The sequence below is a fragment of the Ictidomys tridecemlineatus genome, chromosome 6 (genome assembly GCF_052094955.1).
Source record: "Ictidomys tridecemlineatus isolate mIctTri1 chromosome 6, mIctTri1.hap1, whole genome shotgun sequence".
Lineage (NCBI taxonomy): Eukaryota > Metazoa > Chordata > Mammalia > Rodentia > Sciuridae > Ictidomys > Ictidomys tridecemlineatus.
In genome coordinates this window covers 15,518,355-15,537,771 of record NC_135482.1, presented here as the reverse complement: position 1 = coordinate 15,537,771, position 19,417 = coordinate 15,518,355, and the positions used below count along the sequence as shown (strand labels likewise).

General features: G+C 41.3%; 1 protein-coding gene and 1 long non-coding RNA gene across 2 annotated transcripts in view; one reads left to right on the top strand and one right to left on the bottom strand.

Moving 5' to 3' along the window:
- Aldh1l2 (aldehyde dehydrogenase 1 family member L2) overlaps window positions 1-19,417 on the bottom strand; it is a 51,991-nt gene that overhangs the window by 21,198 nt on the left and 11,376 nt on the right. The window contains exons 3-12 of the mRNA XM_005322337.5: window positions 15,816-16,050; window positions 13,874-14,039; window positions 11,442-11,543; window positions 11,169-11,258; window positions 9,777-9,911; window positions 8,390-8,515; window positions 7,780-7,871; window positions 5,228-5,375; window positions 2,682-2,801; window positions 1,949-2,076 (exon numbers count right to left, since the gene is read on the bottom strand). Coding sequence (XP_005322394.2) covers window positions 1,949-2,076; window positions 2,682-2,801; window positions 5,228-5,375; window positions 7,780-7,871; window positions 8,390-8,515; window positions 9,777-9,911; window positions 11,169-11,258; window positions 11,442-11,543; window positions 13,874-14,039; window positions 15,816-16,050 — 1,342 coding nt within the window. The remainder of the gene's footprint in view (window positions 1-1,948; window positions 2,077-2,681; window positions 2,802-5,227; window positions 5,376-7,779; window positions 7,872-8,389; window positions 8,516-9,776; window positions 9,912-11,168; window positions 11,259-11,441; window positions 11,544-13,873; window positions 14,040-15,815; window positions 16,051-19,417) is intronic.
- Window positions 6,378-14,301, top strand: LOC144378552 (uncharacterized). The gene is made up of 2 exons (XR_013440328.1): window positions 6,378-6,580; window positions 7,974-14,301. It is a non-coding gene; the product is annotated as an uncharacterized LOC144378552 (long non-coding RNA).

Genomic DNA, 19,417 nt, shown 5'->3' with positions numbered 1-19,417 from the left:
TCAGTGATTATTGATTGCATCCTTATTATAAATATGATATCCTAAGACTGAGATTTCTTTTTCCTCCCATAGCTTTATTGAGGTAAAATTGAAGTACAATAAAATGTACCTATTTGAAGTACGCGATTTGATCAGCTTCGACTTGTATGTAACCAATACAATCAATATAAAAACCATTTCTATTACTTTTTTTTAATTTGAAATCATGCATTTTTTATTACATTAGAAATCAATCGCCTTAAGATATATAGAACCCCACCCCACATGTCAACGACTTCAAAATTAAGTGGCACACTTACAAATATCTCAGAGGTCAAGGAAGAGAGCACAAGAAAAGTAAATAAAAAATGCTTTGACTTAATAGATAATAAAAGCTTAAAATATCAGAATATCTGGGATGAAAGAGTACTCAGGTGAACATTTATAACTTAAAGTACTTGTATCAGAAAGAAGCTAAAATAGCCAACAAGTTGTTTTCAAAATACAAAGTAGGAAGGAAGAAATAAGAGGAGGAGCAGAAATTCATGAAATAGAGAAGAAATAATACAGCTAAAAGTTGATAAAAACCAAACAAGTGTATTCAAGAAAAAAGCAAGATCACAAAAATTAATATCGGTGGAGAGGGAGCTATCAAAATACCCCAGAAGGTGCTAAAACATATTATGGTAATATTATAATTCTAGGACTGAGATTTCTGAGGTGAACACAAATGCACCAGGTCTCTGCCCTTAGGAGATCAGGGTCCAGTACGGAAGGCAGATCTTAGACGATCTCATTCGTGATTTGTGCAAGAGTGACAAAGGAGACACAGGGGCTAGTGCCCACAACTGGCCTGAGTGACCAAGCACCGCAGCCAGGGAAGGAGCTCAAGCACAGGAGACAGAAGGAACGAGGAGGAGGCAGACCTCAGAGCGCAGCCCACGCGCCTCGAGAACCCCACACCTGCCCAGCGCCCGCTGCTGCAGAGATGTTTTCTAAACTAACTGGAGAGACATGGAGGGACTACAATCACCACCACAGAGTCCAAGGCCATCTTCTGTGTCCACCTCCGCTGCGTGTTTCCCCTCCTTCCTGGAGTGGTTCTCCGAGCTGCTCTTTTGGGGCCCCCTAGAGTCCGGCCTGAGTGCTCCCTCCCTAACGTTTCTCCCATGACTGGCTCCTAAGAGATCACTTAATTAAGATCAAATATTTAGCTTTAGGTGAGCGGAAAACAGAGTTGATGATAGCCTGATTCCTGCCGGCCTGCTCAGTTACTCATCTGTAATGTTCTCTCCCGGCCCTGGTACTCCTCGGTGGTGCTCCTAATCCCTACATATCAAAGAGATTGAAATTGCATCCTTGAAGGCAAAGGGGTGCTGGGTATCTCCATCTGCTGCTCTCTGTCCATTCTCCACCCTGCTCCATGACCTTGGAGGATGACCTTTATCGACTCCATCACCTGGCTCCTGGAGACACCTGCGGAGGCTGGCACGCTGGAGGAGAATGTGGTTGGGGATTACATTTTCAGCTCCCTCTCTTGACTGGCTGTGGTTCAGCAGCTGCTCTGTCTCCCCAACTAAGATCTCTGCAGTGTGGCCTCCCAAAGAGACAGATCTTGCCAGAGTCTAGAAACAGCTCCTTCCTCTGTCCCTTCTGACCTTGGAGGAGTAGCAGCTTCCCCTGCTTCCACCTCTGCCTGGGTGCACCATTATCCTCTGTGGGAGTCCCTTGACCTTGCCCACATCTTTGTAAAAACTCCTTCATTCAACTTCTTTTCCCACCAGGACCCAGGCTGACGCAAGCAATGACTCAAACGTCAGGAGCTTCCAGACACAGGACTGATAGGACTTGAGTTAAAGAAGACAGAATATAGCAAGTGCCTACCAGAACGTTTTGCAGGGATTTACAAAGTTTTGGCAATGCTAACCGATACCCAAAGGTGACAGACTCCCTTTTCTAAAAAACACACCTGTACATCAGCCTTCCTCTTTCTCTGGCGTTCATTCTTCCCCATTCGCCGTTTTCAAAGGCATCCTTTGCCGCGGCCACTGCTTTGTCAACATCCACCAAAGAGGCATAGGATACTTTGCATATTGTCTGTTTCAAGGAAAGCAAAAAACAAGGTATATACTGATATAGATATAGATAGATATAGATAGATAGATATAGATATCTGTATATATGGATTCTTGGAATTGACATTCTGTTACGAGGAAAAAGCAGAGTATCACTTATAAAATTCAAATTGATGGAAAATGAATACCTCTACGAATATGGTAAAGAAAAAGGGATCATTTGGACATGAGAACTGTGAGCATGAAACTTGGCGCTTCTCGTGTCGCACCTCATTATGGAAGAACACATTTAGAAATACTATATATTTCTCCTCGTGCCTTAGGGAAGCTGGATTTCTTGCCACAAGTTTTCAAAGTCTGAAAAAATTTTTCCCATATATAGCTTTCTGCAGAGAGCTTCCTCTGACATGCCCTTTGTCTAAATTCATAACAAATATCCACCCTATTAAAAAGGTTACTCTGGTTAACAGCAGCCGCTATCAGAGTTGACTCATTGAAAGAAACGCAGAAGTGTATTGCGTGAGGTGCCTGCAGGCAGCGTGGCAGATGAAGGGATGTCTTTCTGCAGCTCTGCGGGAGCTGAATCCCTGGCTGCCTGTCCCTGCACACACCACAGTGATCACTCACCGACCCATCTGTTGGGTTGATGGTGTCGTAAGTCTTTCCATCTTCTGCATCCGTGAACTGTCCATTTATGAAACACTGATATGGCATTTTTACTGTCATTTCATTGACCTCCTTTGCAACCTAAGAGAGAGAATCATATTAATAGATCCAGTGGGTTTTTGTGCTTACCATTTGATATGGAATGTCAGTAAAGAAGATAATTCACTAATGCTGCGGGAGAAGTGATCAGTGGGGTTCCAGTTTCCATTGTCTACTCTCGATAAAAGACAAGAATAGGTAAGATTTGGGGCTCAAGGTGCTTGGTGTGGCCTCTGAGTCAGGAAGAGCTTAACGGGTCTCCTAAGGAGGGAAGAACTCGGGAGTGGTCCCGCCTGCAGCAACACCGCCATCTAGTGGAACATCCGTGACGCGCAGCCGCTGCTTTCCCAGGTCGTTGCTCGCGCCTTTGTGTTAAGTTTCCCCTGGGTGTGGTGCCATTATAAGTTCTGTTTTCTAAATTCCTCCCTGTACTGCCTAAACTCTATCCCTGCCACTGGCTGACATGTGAATTAGGGTTACTCAGTTAACTTGTATGAAGCTCGGTTTTTTCAAAATAAAATGGGGATACCTGGCTAAACTGTCTTTCAAAAAATGGAAAAGAATTACAATGTTTCCAAATGAAGAAAAACAGAAAATTCATTGCTGTCCCAAGGTGTCCTCCAGGTGGAAATGAAAAAACTCTGGGCAGTAACTGGGATCCACAAGAAGAAACAAAGATCATCAGTAAATGTAGCTACATGAGTAAATACAGATGCCTGCTTACATATATTTTTGTTTTTACACTTCTTGCTGATTTAAAAGACTACTGTAGGAAGCGATAATTATAAAACTGTGTTGGTGATCTTACAACGCCTGAAGATGGAATTTGTATGCAAATGTCACTGCAGATTAGGTGCGGGGGGGGGGGGGGTCTAGCCATACTGTGGCTGAGTTTTCCTGCAGTATTGGTATTACATTGGTGTGAATCTGAATGGGATTGCTTTTAGCAAAAACTCTAATTGTAATCCTCAGGACAACCACTAAGGAAATACCTAAAAGACACAGTGAAAGAGACAACAGGGATTAAGATGGCATGGAAGGCAGAATCTGCTTAACACAAAAGGCCGAAGTAAAGGAGGAGGAATAAAGGAATAAAAGACGTTACCAGAAGTAGCAACAAACAAACAGATAAATCAGACTTTGTCAAAATGGAAACCTGCTGTGTGTGCTGTCAAGAAAGTAAAAAAGAAAATCCACAGAACAAGAAAAAATATTTGCAAATCCATATCTGATGAAGTTCTAGGATCAAAAATACACACAGCACTCTCATAACTTAACAACAAAAAGATAATCCAATCTAAAAATGCACAAAGGATTCAAATAAATATTTATCCAAGAAAATATACAAATGCCCAGTAAGCACACAAAAAGATGCTCAAGATCATTAGTCACAGGGAAGGCAAATCCACATCGCAGTGAGATCCTCACCTCTCTGCCCCCCACTAGGACAGCTACAAGAGAAGACAGTAACAGCAAGTGTGAGGATATGGAGAATTGGAATTCTCGTCCTTTGCTAGAGAAATCACGAAGTGGTGTAGTTGCTTAGGAAGACAGTTGAGCAGTTTCTCAAATAGTTAAACGTAGGACAACCATATGACTCATTGATTCTACTCTTAGGTATATAACCAGAAGATTTGAAAACATGGACACAACAACTTATACATGAATTTTTTTTATAGCATATTCATCATAGTAAAAAAGGGAGGGGACCCAAATGTACTTCAATTGGTGAATGGATAAACAAATTGTAGTCTATTCATGCAGTGGAATATTATTTGGTCAGAAAGAGGATAGAAGTTATGATGCTTGCTACAATGTGGATGGACTCTGAATACATTATGCTCGGTGACAGAAGCCAGACACAAAGGCCACAAATGGCCTGATTCTATTTATATGAAATGATTTAAACAGGCAAATCCAGAGACAGTAAATTAGTGGTTTCCTGGGCTGGAGGAAGGAGATGAGGGGAAGAGAGTAGACTACTGCTAATGGGTATGTTCTTTCTTTTGGGGGTGATGAAAATACTCCGAAATTAGATGATGGTTGAGGATTGAACAAGTCTGATGAGAATGTTCTAGAGAACACTTAAATGTATATTTCAAAGTGATGAAATGTTATGGTATCTGCATATCTCAATAAAGCCATTTTTAAAGGTTATAAATATAAAGCAAATGGATGAAAAGCCCAGTAGTCTTTTTTTTTTTTTTGGTACCAGGGATTGAACTCAGGGGCACTCAACCAAAGAACCACATCACCAGGCCTATTTTGTTTTTTATTTAGAGACAGGGTCTCACTGAGTTGCTTAGTGCCTCGCTGTTGCTGAGGCTGGCTTTGAACTCCCGATCCTCCTGCTTCAGCCTCCCAAGTCTCTGAAATCACAGGCGTGGGCCACTGCACCTGGCTCCTGCATTCTTTTATAGCATACGCATCTTAATGAGGTAGAGTGGAATCATGGAGGGAAAGCTTACATAATCCACCACAAGCTCCTCCTCTTGGTCTTCTCCTCGTAACTTCCTCACAACCTTCTGGATGAAGTCTTCGAACCTGGTGGCCATGTAGACATCTTCGTTCTGTAACTGAAGGCCACTGCATTTCTGTCTGATCTCTTCAACCAGCCTGAAGGTTAAGAAGCAGCTCATGTTACTCACATTTTCAAAAGAGTTTTGGGGAAATGTATTCCTCCCATCTGTCAAGTTGATTTTTTTCTTTATTTTTTATTTTATGATTATTATTTTGGGTACTGGAGATGGAACCCAGGGGTGATTATCCACTGAGCTACATTCCCAGCCCTTTTCACATTTTATTTTTTGAGACAGGGTCCTGCTAAGTTGCTTAGGGCCTCACTAAGTTGCTGAGCTGGCCTTGAACTTGCACTCCTCCTGCCTCAGCCTCCTGAGCTGCTGGGATAACAGGCGTTCTTTACCACACCTGGTCTGTCAATTGTTTTGAAGTGACACTTCTGTATTATGCCTACTCCTGTCCTAGGAGATCTTTTGTGATAATAATCACAGAGGTTGCTAAGACTAGGGGCAAGAAAATTAAAAATTTGTCTTAAAGGACAGTGACATTTTTTTTTTAACTTTACCCATGATTGACTTTATTCACTTAAAGTCCGTTAACTTTCCTTTCAAATGAATTCAAAGAATAAGTAAGAAAAAAAGGCAATTCTCCAACTATAAAGACCATGAGAAATGAAAATCAATATTATAGAACAGTTTATCTAGACTATGCACAAGAGCAAAACAGTCATTTATTCGTATTACATGTTTAACATAGGGACTAGCTTAGAACCACATGGTAGGTCAATATGATTTTGTTGAAGCCCCTCTTCGATCCTTTGATTTCCGGCTAATTTGTTGAATCCCAGCTGTTCCCTAACAGCTCTTGGATGGTAATGGTGTACTGGGTTAAGTGTAGAAAGCCAGCAGAGTTCTTGTTCAATTATTGATTCTCTAAGAAATGAGGTGCCTTGGCTTTCAATGTAATGATATCAGATGATGTTATCAAGATGTTAATATCAGATCATTGTGGTAAGTCAGGCACTCAAACAGGAAATGAATAATTCCTGCAGGCATCTAGATAGTAAAAAAAAAAAATAGTATTAAGAATACACTATTGAAATCTTTATTAAGCTAGTTAGAAGTTTCTAGAAATTTATAAATCATTGCTGAGAAATCTATAATTTGAGGAACCAAAACTCTTGACTTCTGATAATGCTTTATGCTCTTGAAATGATTATTTTTGGTTTCAGGAATCAATGCTCCATGAATGAAGGGACTTGGTCTAGTTTGCACCTTTATCCCCAACTGTCCTGATATGTAGTAAGTATTCAATCAGTTTTGTTAAATTAATAAGGGAATAAATTAATAAGGGAATAAATTAATAAATAGAATATTCAAGAATAAATGCTTTGGAGCTGGGCACAGTGGTGCACACCTATAATCCCCACAACTGGGAGGCTAAGGCAGGAGGATTCCAAGTTCAAAGCCAGCCTCAGCAATTTAGGGAAACCCTGTCATACACACACACACACACACACACACACACACACACACAAAGGTGGGGACGCTGGGGATATGGCTTAGCAGTTAAGCCTCCTGGGTTCTGCTCCGGTACCAGAGCTGGGGGATGGGACGGTAGAATAATGCTTTGTGGATACAAAGGACCATATCATGAGGAGGACAGTTTTTTACCTGTTTAGTTAGTGAATGACCACAGTGTGCCTGAGATCAAAACACCCTTAGCTTCTGTTCTCTGCTCCCACCATCAAAGGACGGCCCGGCCCTGGTTAGTTAGCAGCCTCTCATTATCCCAGTTACTCAGGGAAGAAAAGCCTCTGCTAAGACCACGAGGATCCTGGCACTTGCATTACCACAGCGAGGCTGTGACTCCAGCCCTTTAGCTCACTGTAAACCTGTGTAGAGACACTCTGACTAATGGCAGCCCGATAACCCTCATTCTAGATCTTTCTACTTGGGTAATTTGGGGGGATGTGAGAAAATGATTTGGGGGCAAGTGTAATCAATGTCGGGTGTCCTTCTGGGTCAGGCTGCATAGAAAAATCCCCGCTTAGCATTCTCACCCAGAGCTCAACTGCAATGTCATGCTGGAGGAAAATCAGACAATTAGAAGGATTGGTTGTCTAGGTACAAAGGAGGGATGAAAACAACTCTGGGGGCTGGGGCTGGGGCTGCGGCTCAGTGGTAGGGCGCTCGCCTAGCATGCATGAGGCACTGGGTTCGATCCTCAGCACCACATAAAAATAAAGATATGGTGTCCACCTAAAACTAAAAAATAAATATTAAAAAAAAAAAGAAAACAACTCTGGTTAGCCACAAAGAGACGTAAAGATATAGATATATGTGTCTGTCCTGGAAACCACGACAAGAAAATGAAGAGATATGCAATTGACAGGTCTGAAAAGGGTGATGACATCCAGAACTAAGGACTGGGACTCGATTTTCAAAGTCAAAGTCAGAATCCCTCATGGAGGCCTGTGCGTTAGCAGGGGTGGTTCTACCTCACAACGTCCATTGATCTTGCTCCAGATTTAAAGAAGTCGGTGGAGTTTTCAATAACAGGGATGTTGCTTAAAATTCCAGCCCAGATGACCTGCACAGAAAGGGAAACCTTTGCCAGTGGGACACATGTAGAACCATGTAGCAGAGACAGGCCAGCTCTTACAGCCTGTCTCCTCTTCATCTTGCATTACAGCTCGACGACATTTCCCAGCATCCCTTCAGTGAGATGCAGCCATAGAATGTGAGTGCAAGTGACCCACACACCCTGGTCTTGGCCATGGAAAACCTGCTCCATGCAGGACTGTGCTTTATCACCCTTCTGGCTGCAGGTAATAGAAATGACCTTGAAAAAACTCTGGGGGCTGGGGCTCCACTCCCCGCCTTTGCCCCAGCTTCACCCCTGCCCTCCAAGCCAACCTAAAACTGCCTTGAAAATTTGCATACACTACGTTCAAGCATATTAATTTTGGAGTCAATTTCCTATTGCAACTTATATATAAAAATAGGAAATAAACGTTCAACCCCACAACTTGGAGGACAATGATACCAGTTATGAATATGCTACATCTTTCCAAGGTAAGAGTAATCGGAAGGACATCACATGCTCACCTTGATGGTCTCTGCCACCTTCATCTCTTCAGCCGTAAGTTCTACCACTGATGTCTCACCCCTTGAAAAGTATTGGGAGGCAGGAATCATTTTTCCATCTTCAAACTGCAAGCTTTTCACCATCAGCTAAAATAGCAGCAAAGCAACATAAAAATTGAAGATTGAGATGGTCCAAAAGTGAGCGTGGTGGAATCTAATTTATTATATGGTAATAAAGACCAGTCTGTTTGATAAAAACAAAAATGTATTTAAAATAAATACTCTCCACATGTGCAAAAGAATTGATAAGGCACTTTAATGGTTGCATCAGGAAGGATAAACTCAAGTCTAGAGCAGATACATCTCAAAATGGATAGGAAGACCAGGAAAAATGGACATTTAGCTGTAGGTATTGGACTGAATCTACTATAGCAACAAGGGACACTGCCACTAACTACAAGTCTGCGGCTATCCTTGTGTGAACCCTCGCTCTGTTTTCTTGCACAGTGTATATGAGCTGAAATATCTTATTTAATCTCAGAAATCCTAATGGAGGCAGATGCTATTATTATGATGCAGAAATGGAGGCTCAATATGGTTGATTCATTGGCCCAGTGCCACTCAGATAGTAAGTAACAGAGCTGTCATTAGGACCTGGAACTAGCTAGATGCTAAAGTCTACCATCTTTATAAAAATTTTTGTTTAGTTGTAGTTGGACACAATATCTTTATTTTATTTTTATGTGTGCTGAGGATCGAACCCAGGGCCTCGCTTGTGCTATGCAAGCACTCTACCACTGAGCCACAATCCCAGCCCTAAAGTCTACCATCTTAACAAATGATTTGTCCCCAGTAACTGGGAAATGTCTTTACGCTACAAATTCCCTTTCACACTGTTCATTGGGAAGCTGCCCAAGAGCACACTGAGGCCTAGAGCCACGCTTCTGAGCATGGCAGGGTGGGTGGTGCCTGGCTAGTGAGCAATGGCAGTGTACATCAGGAGAGGGCCACATGCATCTTGATGGATCTTCCCGGATGTGGGCAGTGGGAGGCAAACAGGTGGATTCCCCTCTGCTTTCTAGAAGAAGAACGTGAGTTGTGGAGGGGTGACCCATCTCGCCCAAGTCCAGAGAGCGGTAGAACAGGAGTTCAAACCCCTGGCTCTTAGGGTCCAAAGTCTTCTCCTGTATCACAAAACAGACTGCAGGTTCTGGGGCAGGTTCATCCTGAAGAGCCTGTCTTCATGGGGGCACAGAGAGGCAGCTCCTCACCAGAGGAGAATGGTTCAGATATCCTGAGCTTCCCACACCCAGTGCAAAGCCAGACGACCCTGTAAAAGTGATTCCCTTTACAGCTAGGGTTAGAGAAGGAAACTGATATTTCCCAGGTGACCATGCTGAACACTCACAGCTTTTCCATCGTTACCAAAAAGAACAAGTCCATTTTTGGTAACAAGGCCAGGCTTCTTGGCACCTTTAATTTCCAGCGGTTCTCCGGGAGGCACAGAGCTACTCAGTAATGATGAGCCATAGAAAGTGACCATCTAAGAAAGAGATCAAAATCAGACTGTAAAATCAGGAAGTAAAAGGCATTCACAGGGGTGTGTGCAAGCATTGCTCTTTGCAGAAATGCTGGAGTTTGAATTATCATCTATAATAAAAGTGAGACATAATTACATGATATATTTTGTATCTGTAATATATGTGAGAGACTGTATCAAGCATCAATATAAATTGGCACCAAGCAAGAAAACATTCTGCATAAACTAGGTGTGGGGGCACAGGCCTGTAATTCCAGAGACATGGGAGGCTGAGGCAGGAAGATTGCAAGTTCGAGGACAACCTCAGCAACTTAGCCAGGGCCTGTCTCAAAATAAAATAAAAAGGGCTGGGGATGTAGCCCAGTGGTAGAGCACCTCTGGGTTCTATCCCGGGGTAACTAACACACACACACACACACACACACACACACACACACCCCACAGTTGAACAGTTTAAAACTTGCCCCACATCCAGGTGACACAAGTAAGCATTCACCATGTATTGAAATTGATACAAAGACGAGCCTCTGTAGCCTGAAGGTAGGGGTTGCAGATGCTGGGGGAGGGTGTCAGGGAGGGGACGGACAGACAGACTCCCACAGTGCAGGGCAGGAAGTGATGGGAAGTACAGGGTGCTTTGGGCTCAGTTCATGGAAATAAGGCTAGATCCAGACTGCAGCCAAGAGCAACTCTGACTCTAACTGATTGGTTATTATGAGTCTGTGACTATTGGCTGGCATTTCCTGAGCTAAAATAACATTGACTGACTACTCTGTACCAGGGACTGAGTGCTTACATGAACTAACATGTATTGACTCGTGTAATCTTCACAAGACCTCATAACCTACAGGGAGGCAGTGTTATTCATCCCATTGTACAGATCTTCCTGTTAAAGGAGGTGGACTCCTCGGCCTCTGGGACCTCATCTCTTTGTCTTGCTCTCTCCCTGGTTAACTCATGTCCAAGTTCTAGCAAAGCAACCAGCTTTTCAAGGAAGCACTTCCCAACATACTGGAGTCTGAGTCTCAGCCACAGCATTTATCTGACAGCAGCATCTGTGTTTATTCACGTCTCTGCTTTCTCCACAAAACCGCAGCCTCCCGAGGAGCAGGGGCTGTGCCTACAATAAATGCCAACTACACACTGAATAAAGAGAAATCACGGATCGGCTCATGCCCAAGGGAAGAACCAGGGGAAGCCCGGACTTCTTTGTAGTACCTCTGATGAAGGTTATGAGGGACAATAGAGTCCAGAACATACCTGTCCATTTATCTCCGACCAGGCTCCAGGGACTTTATCATGACCTCGAATCCAGTTATGTAAAACTTCAGCAGACTGATCCCAAGAAATCTGAGGAAGCACAAACACAGCCTGTGAGTCTCACAGGCAACAGGAACATTTCTCCCCGTCGCTGGTAAGATTGGGATGGGCTGGCTCCAAGGTCTACCTTTTTGCCAGGAAATAGTACCCTGGGAACTTCCAAAGGGAGAGGGCCAGGAACTTTGAGATGGATTCTCAAGCTGATCTAAGTACCTCAGCATTTTCCTTTTTTTGGATGCCTTCATATGTTGCCCCCTCCTTTGGCTGAAGAACTCGAGGCGCTTTTCCGTCTGCTATGAGTTGGACAGCTTCTACCTAAAGCCAGAAACATCAGCTGTGTTACAGTCCAGTGATCCACAACAGCGTGGTCTGTTTAACTGAAGTCTGTGCAGAACAGAATCACAGAATCGTATCTGTTCAGAGAGAGTCCGGCTGTGATGATAACTGCTATTTCTTCAGATTCATCTATTGTGCCAAGCACATCAAATGGGCATGACTGCATGTAAAACATCCTTTGCAAACATCACGCAAATTCCACAAAATGGATATTGTTATTCCTGTTTTATGGGTGAGGAAATTGTGGTTCAAGGCAGAGCTGAATAACTAGCTAAACAGCACAGAGATGGCTTCTAGGTGTCAGAAGTGGGATTTGCATTCAGGTGTGTCCATTGCCAGTTACCAAGCCTGCACTCAGAAATGACTCCCGGGGCTGGGTTGTGGCTCAGTGGTAGAGAGCTTGCCTAGCATGTGTGAGGCATTGGTTTTGATTCTCGGCACCACATTTCAATAAGTAAAAATAAAGGTCCATTGACAACTAAAAATAATTAATAAAGAAAATTACTCCTGTCTGGAGCTGAAGGTATAGCCAGTGGTCCATTATGTGCTAGCACATGGAAAGTCCTGGGTTCAAGTCCCAACTTTCTCTCTCTCTCTTTCTCTCTCTCTCACACACACACACACACACACACACACACACACACACACACAAAGACTCCTGTTTAAACAAGCTTCAGTTCCCTCCTTGGTGATTCAATGTATTTCAGGAATATAATTATAGAGTAAGTCATTGTGGGTTATTGTACTCATCAGGATGATTCTAGAAAATGTGATAAATGAATTCATGTAATCCATGAATTCAACTTGCTTTCTAGCTTACTCTACCTGGAATTTAAAAAGTTAAATCTGTCCATGAGTGTGATTGCCTTTGGAATGTGTCTTGCATTCTCCCTTTGGCATTTTTATATTTGCCTTGAGTTGAGAGCGCGCCCCTTCACTCGAGACCTATATATGCCCATGTTCTCAGATCTCTCTCTCTCTAAGGATTCACAGCTGCTGAACAACCTTCCCAAGAACACATGGAGGAAGCCATCTGGGAACAGAGCCAAGTTTATGGCACCTCAGATACAGTATCTGGGCTTGTGCAAATGTCACCTGAACACACATAATACTATTTGATCGTAATTATCACCTCTGAACACCTGCTATGTGCCAGGTACTTTATACAGAGAATGTTATTTAATTTTCACATCAATCCTATGAGTCAGGCAGTGTTATCCACATTTTATCAATGAGGGGATCAAGACTAAAGAGGTTATAGTGACTTGCTTATTGTCATACAACAGTGTCATTCTACAAGTGGTAGAATGTGAATTTGAAAACAGGTCTTTCTGATGCCAAAGCCCTACATTAGGTGATACATATGAAGCATTGCTCCCCTTCCTCCTAAATCAGTGGCTACTACTTTATATAATCTTGCTACTTCTACTACGAAACTCTGGAAAAATTGAATGAAATGAAAATTATTTGCTCATTCTCTCAATGGTTTTGCCAGCTCATATTTTTATTTCATGATATACAGGCATTGGGTTTTTACCCAGAGAACATCTGAATAAATAAGGTAACCCTAAATTCCCCCTTTTATACAGACTAACTCGAAATACATTTAAAGGAGGTTGTTATGCCTTGGATCTTAAATGTCCCCCAAAGGTTCCTGTGTTGAAGGCTCAGTCCCCTGCTGATGGCACTGTTGGGAGGTGATGGACATTTTAGGAGGCAGGGTTTTTTAGTGGGAGGAAATGGACAATTGGGGATGTGTCCTTGTAGGATATATTGGGACACTGCTTCCTTCCTCTTTCTGCTTCCTGGCTGCACAAAGCAGCTGCTTTGTTCCTCCAAGCTCCCCACCATGATGTTGTGCCAAACCACCATGAATTGAAACCTCCAAAACTGTGATTGAAAATAAATATTTTCTTTTTTAAAGTTTTTTATCTCAGGTATTTTGTCACAGAAATGGAAAACTGACTAACACAGAAATCCAAATTATACAGCAAAACTTTTAAGATTCTGTATGCTTCTTTACAATTAGTCGTTATAATCAGGATTGGAAATTCAAGTATTATTTGTCAAAAAATAGTGGAGCAGTTTAATTGCTGTTTCATTCATGTAATCACTGCTCGCAGGAACAAGTCAGCATCATAGACAAAAAAATTTAAATTCAAATTTCCACTATAAATATGAAATATAATTTTGTTTTTAGGTTTCATATTTTTAGTGAAAATCACATGGCAAATTCTTAATACAAGAAAAAAAGTTCTCCAAAACTTAAAGGTTTCCTAAATTCTTCTTGATGGCACAGACATACTGACCATGGCCTTGATGCCTTCAGGAAAGAGGAATCGATTGTAAAGTGCATCCACTGTGTCATTGGGTTCAACATCACATGATCTCTGAAGGAGGATGGGTCCTGTATCTAAACCATCATCAGCCCAGAAAACAGAAAACCCAGCTTTCTTATCTCCCATAATTAGAGTCCTGTGAAAAGAAGAGTTTCAACTTAAAATGTTGCTTGACTATAACATTAAAGATTTAGTGATATTAAAGGACAAGGTAGTTACAATGGAAAAGCAGACAGTGAATGAAGTGACCTTATTAAGAAATTAACAGTAGAGATGGGAGATGTCAGAGCTTATAAAAAGTGACACTGATGGTACTGCCATTTTATGCATCCTATTGTCAATATATGGTAATGACTTGTAATAAATTCAAAAGGCTTCTGAGTCCATCATTACTACCACTCATTGACTCCCAAGTGTCAGTTTTCTACTTTAGGACTAAGTCACTTGTACACTGAGGTCCAATTCCTACATTGCACTTGACCTTGTCCTAGAAAAGAAATGGAAGGGGGAAAAAATACTCCGTGCAATGTGGACAGGAGAGCTATTAATTTGGGTTCTATAATTGAGGTATAAATGTCACTTAGGATTAGAATTAGCTCTTGATTGTCTACATAAATTGTAGTAAAGGTCAGTTGATTAATACAACTATTGGTATTTTGTGCTCTGTAAAATTTACCCTAAGAGGAAAGCTTTGCTTGGTCTTAGAGGAGCTTATAACATAAACAATAGGCTGGATATGTGGACAAATACCTATAATTACACATCAGAGAATAGATTAACACAGAGAAAGAATGAAGTAGTAAGTAAGCAAAGCCTACAGTCTAAATTGTTTTTACTTCCCTGATCTACTGTTCAAGACTTTCACCAATAAATCATTCTTTTCAGAATTATTGAGGAATTAATTGGTATTATGTTATTAAGAGTTTTGAAAATACTTATATGCTTTGACTCAATGATTCTGCACGTGAAAACAATGTGAAATTTAAAAAGTGCAAATTTAAATGCAATGAAAGGATTATTTATAAAAGCAAAAAATAAATCAATTCACATAATTAAACTTTAAATACAATGAAATTTTTTCATCACAGTTAAACCAAGTGTAGATTTTCTACCTATTTAGTAATTTTGACACTGAGAGATATCAAGAAGATGTGCAGGCAAAGGAAAGAAGGCCAAAAAATGTGGGAAAAGCCCATCAACCCACAGCACCATGGAACTGTGGTATTGAGTACTTATAGTGTATCAGGCACTGTTCTTAAAATAGCCATAAAAACATTACACAAAGTCCTTCCCTCAAGAAGCTTAGAGTCAAATGGGTGAACATGGACAATGAAGAAGATAATTTTAGGTAATACAGCATTTTCTGGAATGTGTTTAACATTCTATGCAAAAAAAAAAAATTGTGGTCAAGTTTTTTTGGTGGAACATTATACTCAGATTCCCTCTCAGAGAGTATAATGCAAAATTAAAGTTCACAGTGAAAACTCAAGGAAGCCCTTTGATAAAGAATTCTAGCATAAGGTCCAGGAATGTAGCTCAGTGGGAAAGCACTTGCCTAACATATATGAGGCCCTGGGTTCAATTCCCAGTATCACAAAAACAAAAACAAAAACAAAACAAAACAAAACAAAACAGTCCAGCATAAACCAATATAATCTGACCCCAGAACTTCTGTTTGCCTAGTTACAGTCATTGGAATAGTTCCCACTGACTATTCTTGTAGGATATGCTGTCCTGGTTCGTGCAGTATGTCAAGATCTCAGGGGGAGTTCATGTACTAGAAGCAACTGCTCAGGACCTCACAATTGTTCAAGCATACCTGGTTTATTGATCACCTAGGTTAAAAAAAAAAAAAAAACAGACCATAGGCAATGAAAATAGGCCCAGCATCTGTTATTTTTGAAAACCTCACCAGTTGATGGCAGAAGCTCCTCTGTGCCTGGGCAGGATGGACGGGTGGTAAATGATGGAACCGTGCTTGGGGTGATCAATGACATCCATGGGGATGAACTGCGTGCAAAAGGGAAGCACGTTCAGCTCGGCACCCACAGATCTGTAGGCCTCCACCACCTCCTTGATGGTCTTGCCCTTGACCCTCCATCTAGGAAACTTGAACACAGGTGTCCCATCTTTCTCTGCAGCCAAAGCTGAGCATGAAAAGAAAATATTTTCATTTTTTAAAAGTTAGCCAAGTTTTATATTGCTCTCAACTCATACATTGCAATTTTACATTTCATGAAACATGTACAAATAAACCATGGTGAACAACCATTTAAACGGTGATCAGAATTTGACATATATCATAGCATCATTTATTTTTCTAGTGTGACATTTATCTATTGAAGGCATAATATGTTTGAACCCAAAAGCTTGAGCCTAGGGGTTGTGGCTCAGTGGTAGAGCATTTGCCTAGAACTTATGAGGCACTGGGTTCAATCCTCAGCATCACAGAATAAATAAAATAATATAATAATATAACAAAAAACATAGTTCAAAAAAAGAGCTTGTGATTAGATAATATTTTGAAATTTTAATGGAAGTTTTTTTCTTTTTAGAAAAGTTATACACAGTAAGTAGAAGAGTCTGCATAAATCCCCTGACTCCAGAAGAAATGTAATAGTGTTAGGTTTGGAGCCACGTGCCAGTATGTCACTCCCAAATTAAACATGCTCGAATTTTGGAACATTGGAAAACCTGGGTCTCCCCCTCCCCATACAAGACAAACTGTAGAGCCCAACACATTCTCCCTGCTGAACAGGTAGACACCAATAGGTGAAGGGTTACAGCTGGTGAGCTGCACTAGTCTAGTTCCTTCTCCCGGGTTCACCAAATGGATAAGTGAGTGGAGGAGTGTAGGGATGGCCTTAGGCCTTAGCCTAAGCAACTCCATTTTAAAAACCTGCATCCTCCCCAGGCACAAGCCTATAGAGCCCTCCAATACATCATCAGGCATAGCCTGGTAAACACATCATAAACAAACCTCTTGGTATAAACAAGTCACTTTCACAACCCTGACAAGAGTCAGAGTGAAGTCACTTAGTATAAACACATCACTTGCTTTAACCCTGAAAAGGATCAGAGTGTAAAATCAGGGTGGAAGCCACCAAACCAAATGGCTTGGCTCTGAAATGTAAAACATCTCTAAGAAACCTGGTAACAGCTGATAGGGACTCAAAGGGTGAGCAGAACCTCCAAAACTTAGTATAAATGATAGAGTAAAAGGACAGACATTCAGCCAGCTGACACTGATGCCCACTTGCTGGAGAGCCTGATGAGGACCTGGACTGACATCCCAACTCTTCTCATCACCTGTCTGATCCTCTGCATCGTCCTGACTGCTCTCAAATTCTACAGCAGCCTCTTGACTCTAGTGAGATCGGCGACACCTCCTCATGACCACCTCCTCCGCTAGCTGTCCACTCCACACCAGGAGAAGCCTCCACTGGTTGCTGATGTGATCACTGCAGTCTGAGTGAGTGTGCATCTGCTGGACTTAAGACCTAAGCCTTAAGACTTTAGATCTGGCACTTGAGCTTAGCATGCAGAGGGGATGTCTGTAATACGTCTGTCATGATTAAGTGTGTTTGCAGTGCTTAGAGTTAACTTAGAATTCTTTGCTTTAATTGATTATGTCTATTGCAGTGCCCAGCATTAAGGATTGTCAATTTCTTGATTAATAACCAATCAAGTGAAATTGTATGGAGTGATTTGAGTGAATAAGCATTGAAAAGAGCAGAAGCATGTGGACATTCTTCATTTCTCTCCTTGGCTGCATATGTTGCACCTTTGCCCACTGCAAAAAGGAGAGGGGCTAAAAATGGAGGGGACCTACTCAGCACTTGGTAAGGATCTAGCCAAGACTGAACAGATCAAAGTCTCCATCCAAGCATCGTCCCTTCCCAGACAATGACTCATCCTAACTCCCTGTGAAAATGAATTTGCCCTCCAAAGGACAGACAAGGCAAGCCTGTTTTTTTTCACAATAAAATGTCATTTTTACCAAGTATCGTACATCTTAAGTGTACATATTGATTTAAGTATGTATAATCACCTAAATATCACATATAAATATTTTATAGTAATATTATTACCTATTAATAAATACTTTGACATATTATATAATATACTATCTACTAATACATTAATGTGTTAGTATATTATGGTACATTAATATACAACTATATATTTTTATGCATCCACAGTTGATAATATATATATAAACAGATAAAATACATATTCTATGTATACTATTACATATTCTATAATAGAGTATATGTAAGTGTGTATATACATATATGTGTGTATATATGTTCCAAATCTTTCCAGAAACCTTAACTAAATCATTTTGTCTGCATTTTTGTGTGCTTTTTCCCTTTTTCCCTATCCAATCATTTAAATTCATTGACTAGGATAGATTGATGGGGGGAGATGATGACTCTAGCACAAAACTCAAGTTCTAAAACCTAAGGAGGTCCTGAAGGACTCTGGCCACTAAGGTGAGGCCTTCCTCAATGCATTTGGGGAGTTGAGAGATACAATAAAATATCCACAAACTGTGACGCTCATAAAATGTTCAAGAACATAATTCACATGTCAGATGACAGGAAAATGGACAGATGGTGGTTAGAAGTGTGATAATGGAAGAAAAATGTGAAAGATTATATGAGAAAGAGAAATGGGGTAGAGGAGAGAGATCTTCATTGTGAATGTGCATTGTAAATAATATACTCCAGAGACCGGATGGAGGCACCAAGGTGTCCATCTCCTATTTTGGTTTCTGGCTGTCCCAGATCTGTTTTGGGCTTCCCCAATCAACTAACCTGACAAGAATGATTAGCTACTGTCATTATTGATTGCTTATTAGGATCCTGATGTACTGCTGAGCACTTGATGTACATTATCTCTTTTAACCCCCACAGCAGCCATTGAACTGAAAGAAGACTAAGCAACTTGCCTGAGGTCACACAGTAAGTGGCAGAGTTTGCATTACTCCCCTGACTCTAGAACATATGCTGATAAAACACAGGCTGTACCATCTCCCAGGGTACCCTATAAAAACCAGATTGCTATTTTTCCTTCTTCTGAGTTATGTGTTGAGTTCAAACGGTCATGGCCAACAGAAAATGGGCTAGTCACCCTGGGTCCAGTCACCAAGGAGAGTTCATTTCCCAGGACCCCTTCTAAAATGAGGCCTGAAAGTCAAATGCTTGCCGTTCTGAAACCCATGAACACGACAGAGAGTGCTAGTCCCCCATTCATCCTTTAGCAATGGATTCCCTTAGCTGACTTGAACATATATACACCCCCCAATAAAATCTCTGTTTCTCTGTCTCCTCTGAAAATACAATCAAATGCAACCTCTGGATTATGCCCATAATAAAAGTTTAACCTCAGCTTCCCCTCTTGCCTTTCTTGCTTGCTGGAATGCAAACTTACTTGGGGCTGAGGCAGCTTCCTTGGCCCATGAGATCGAAGCCCTGCCAAGGTCATGGCTAAATAACAAGTAGAGGGCAT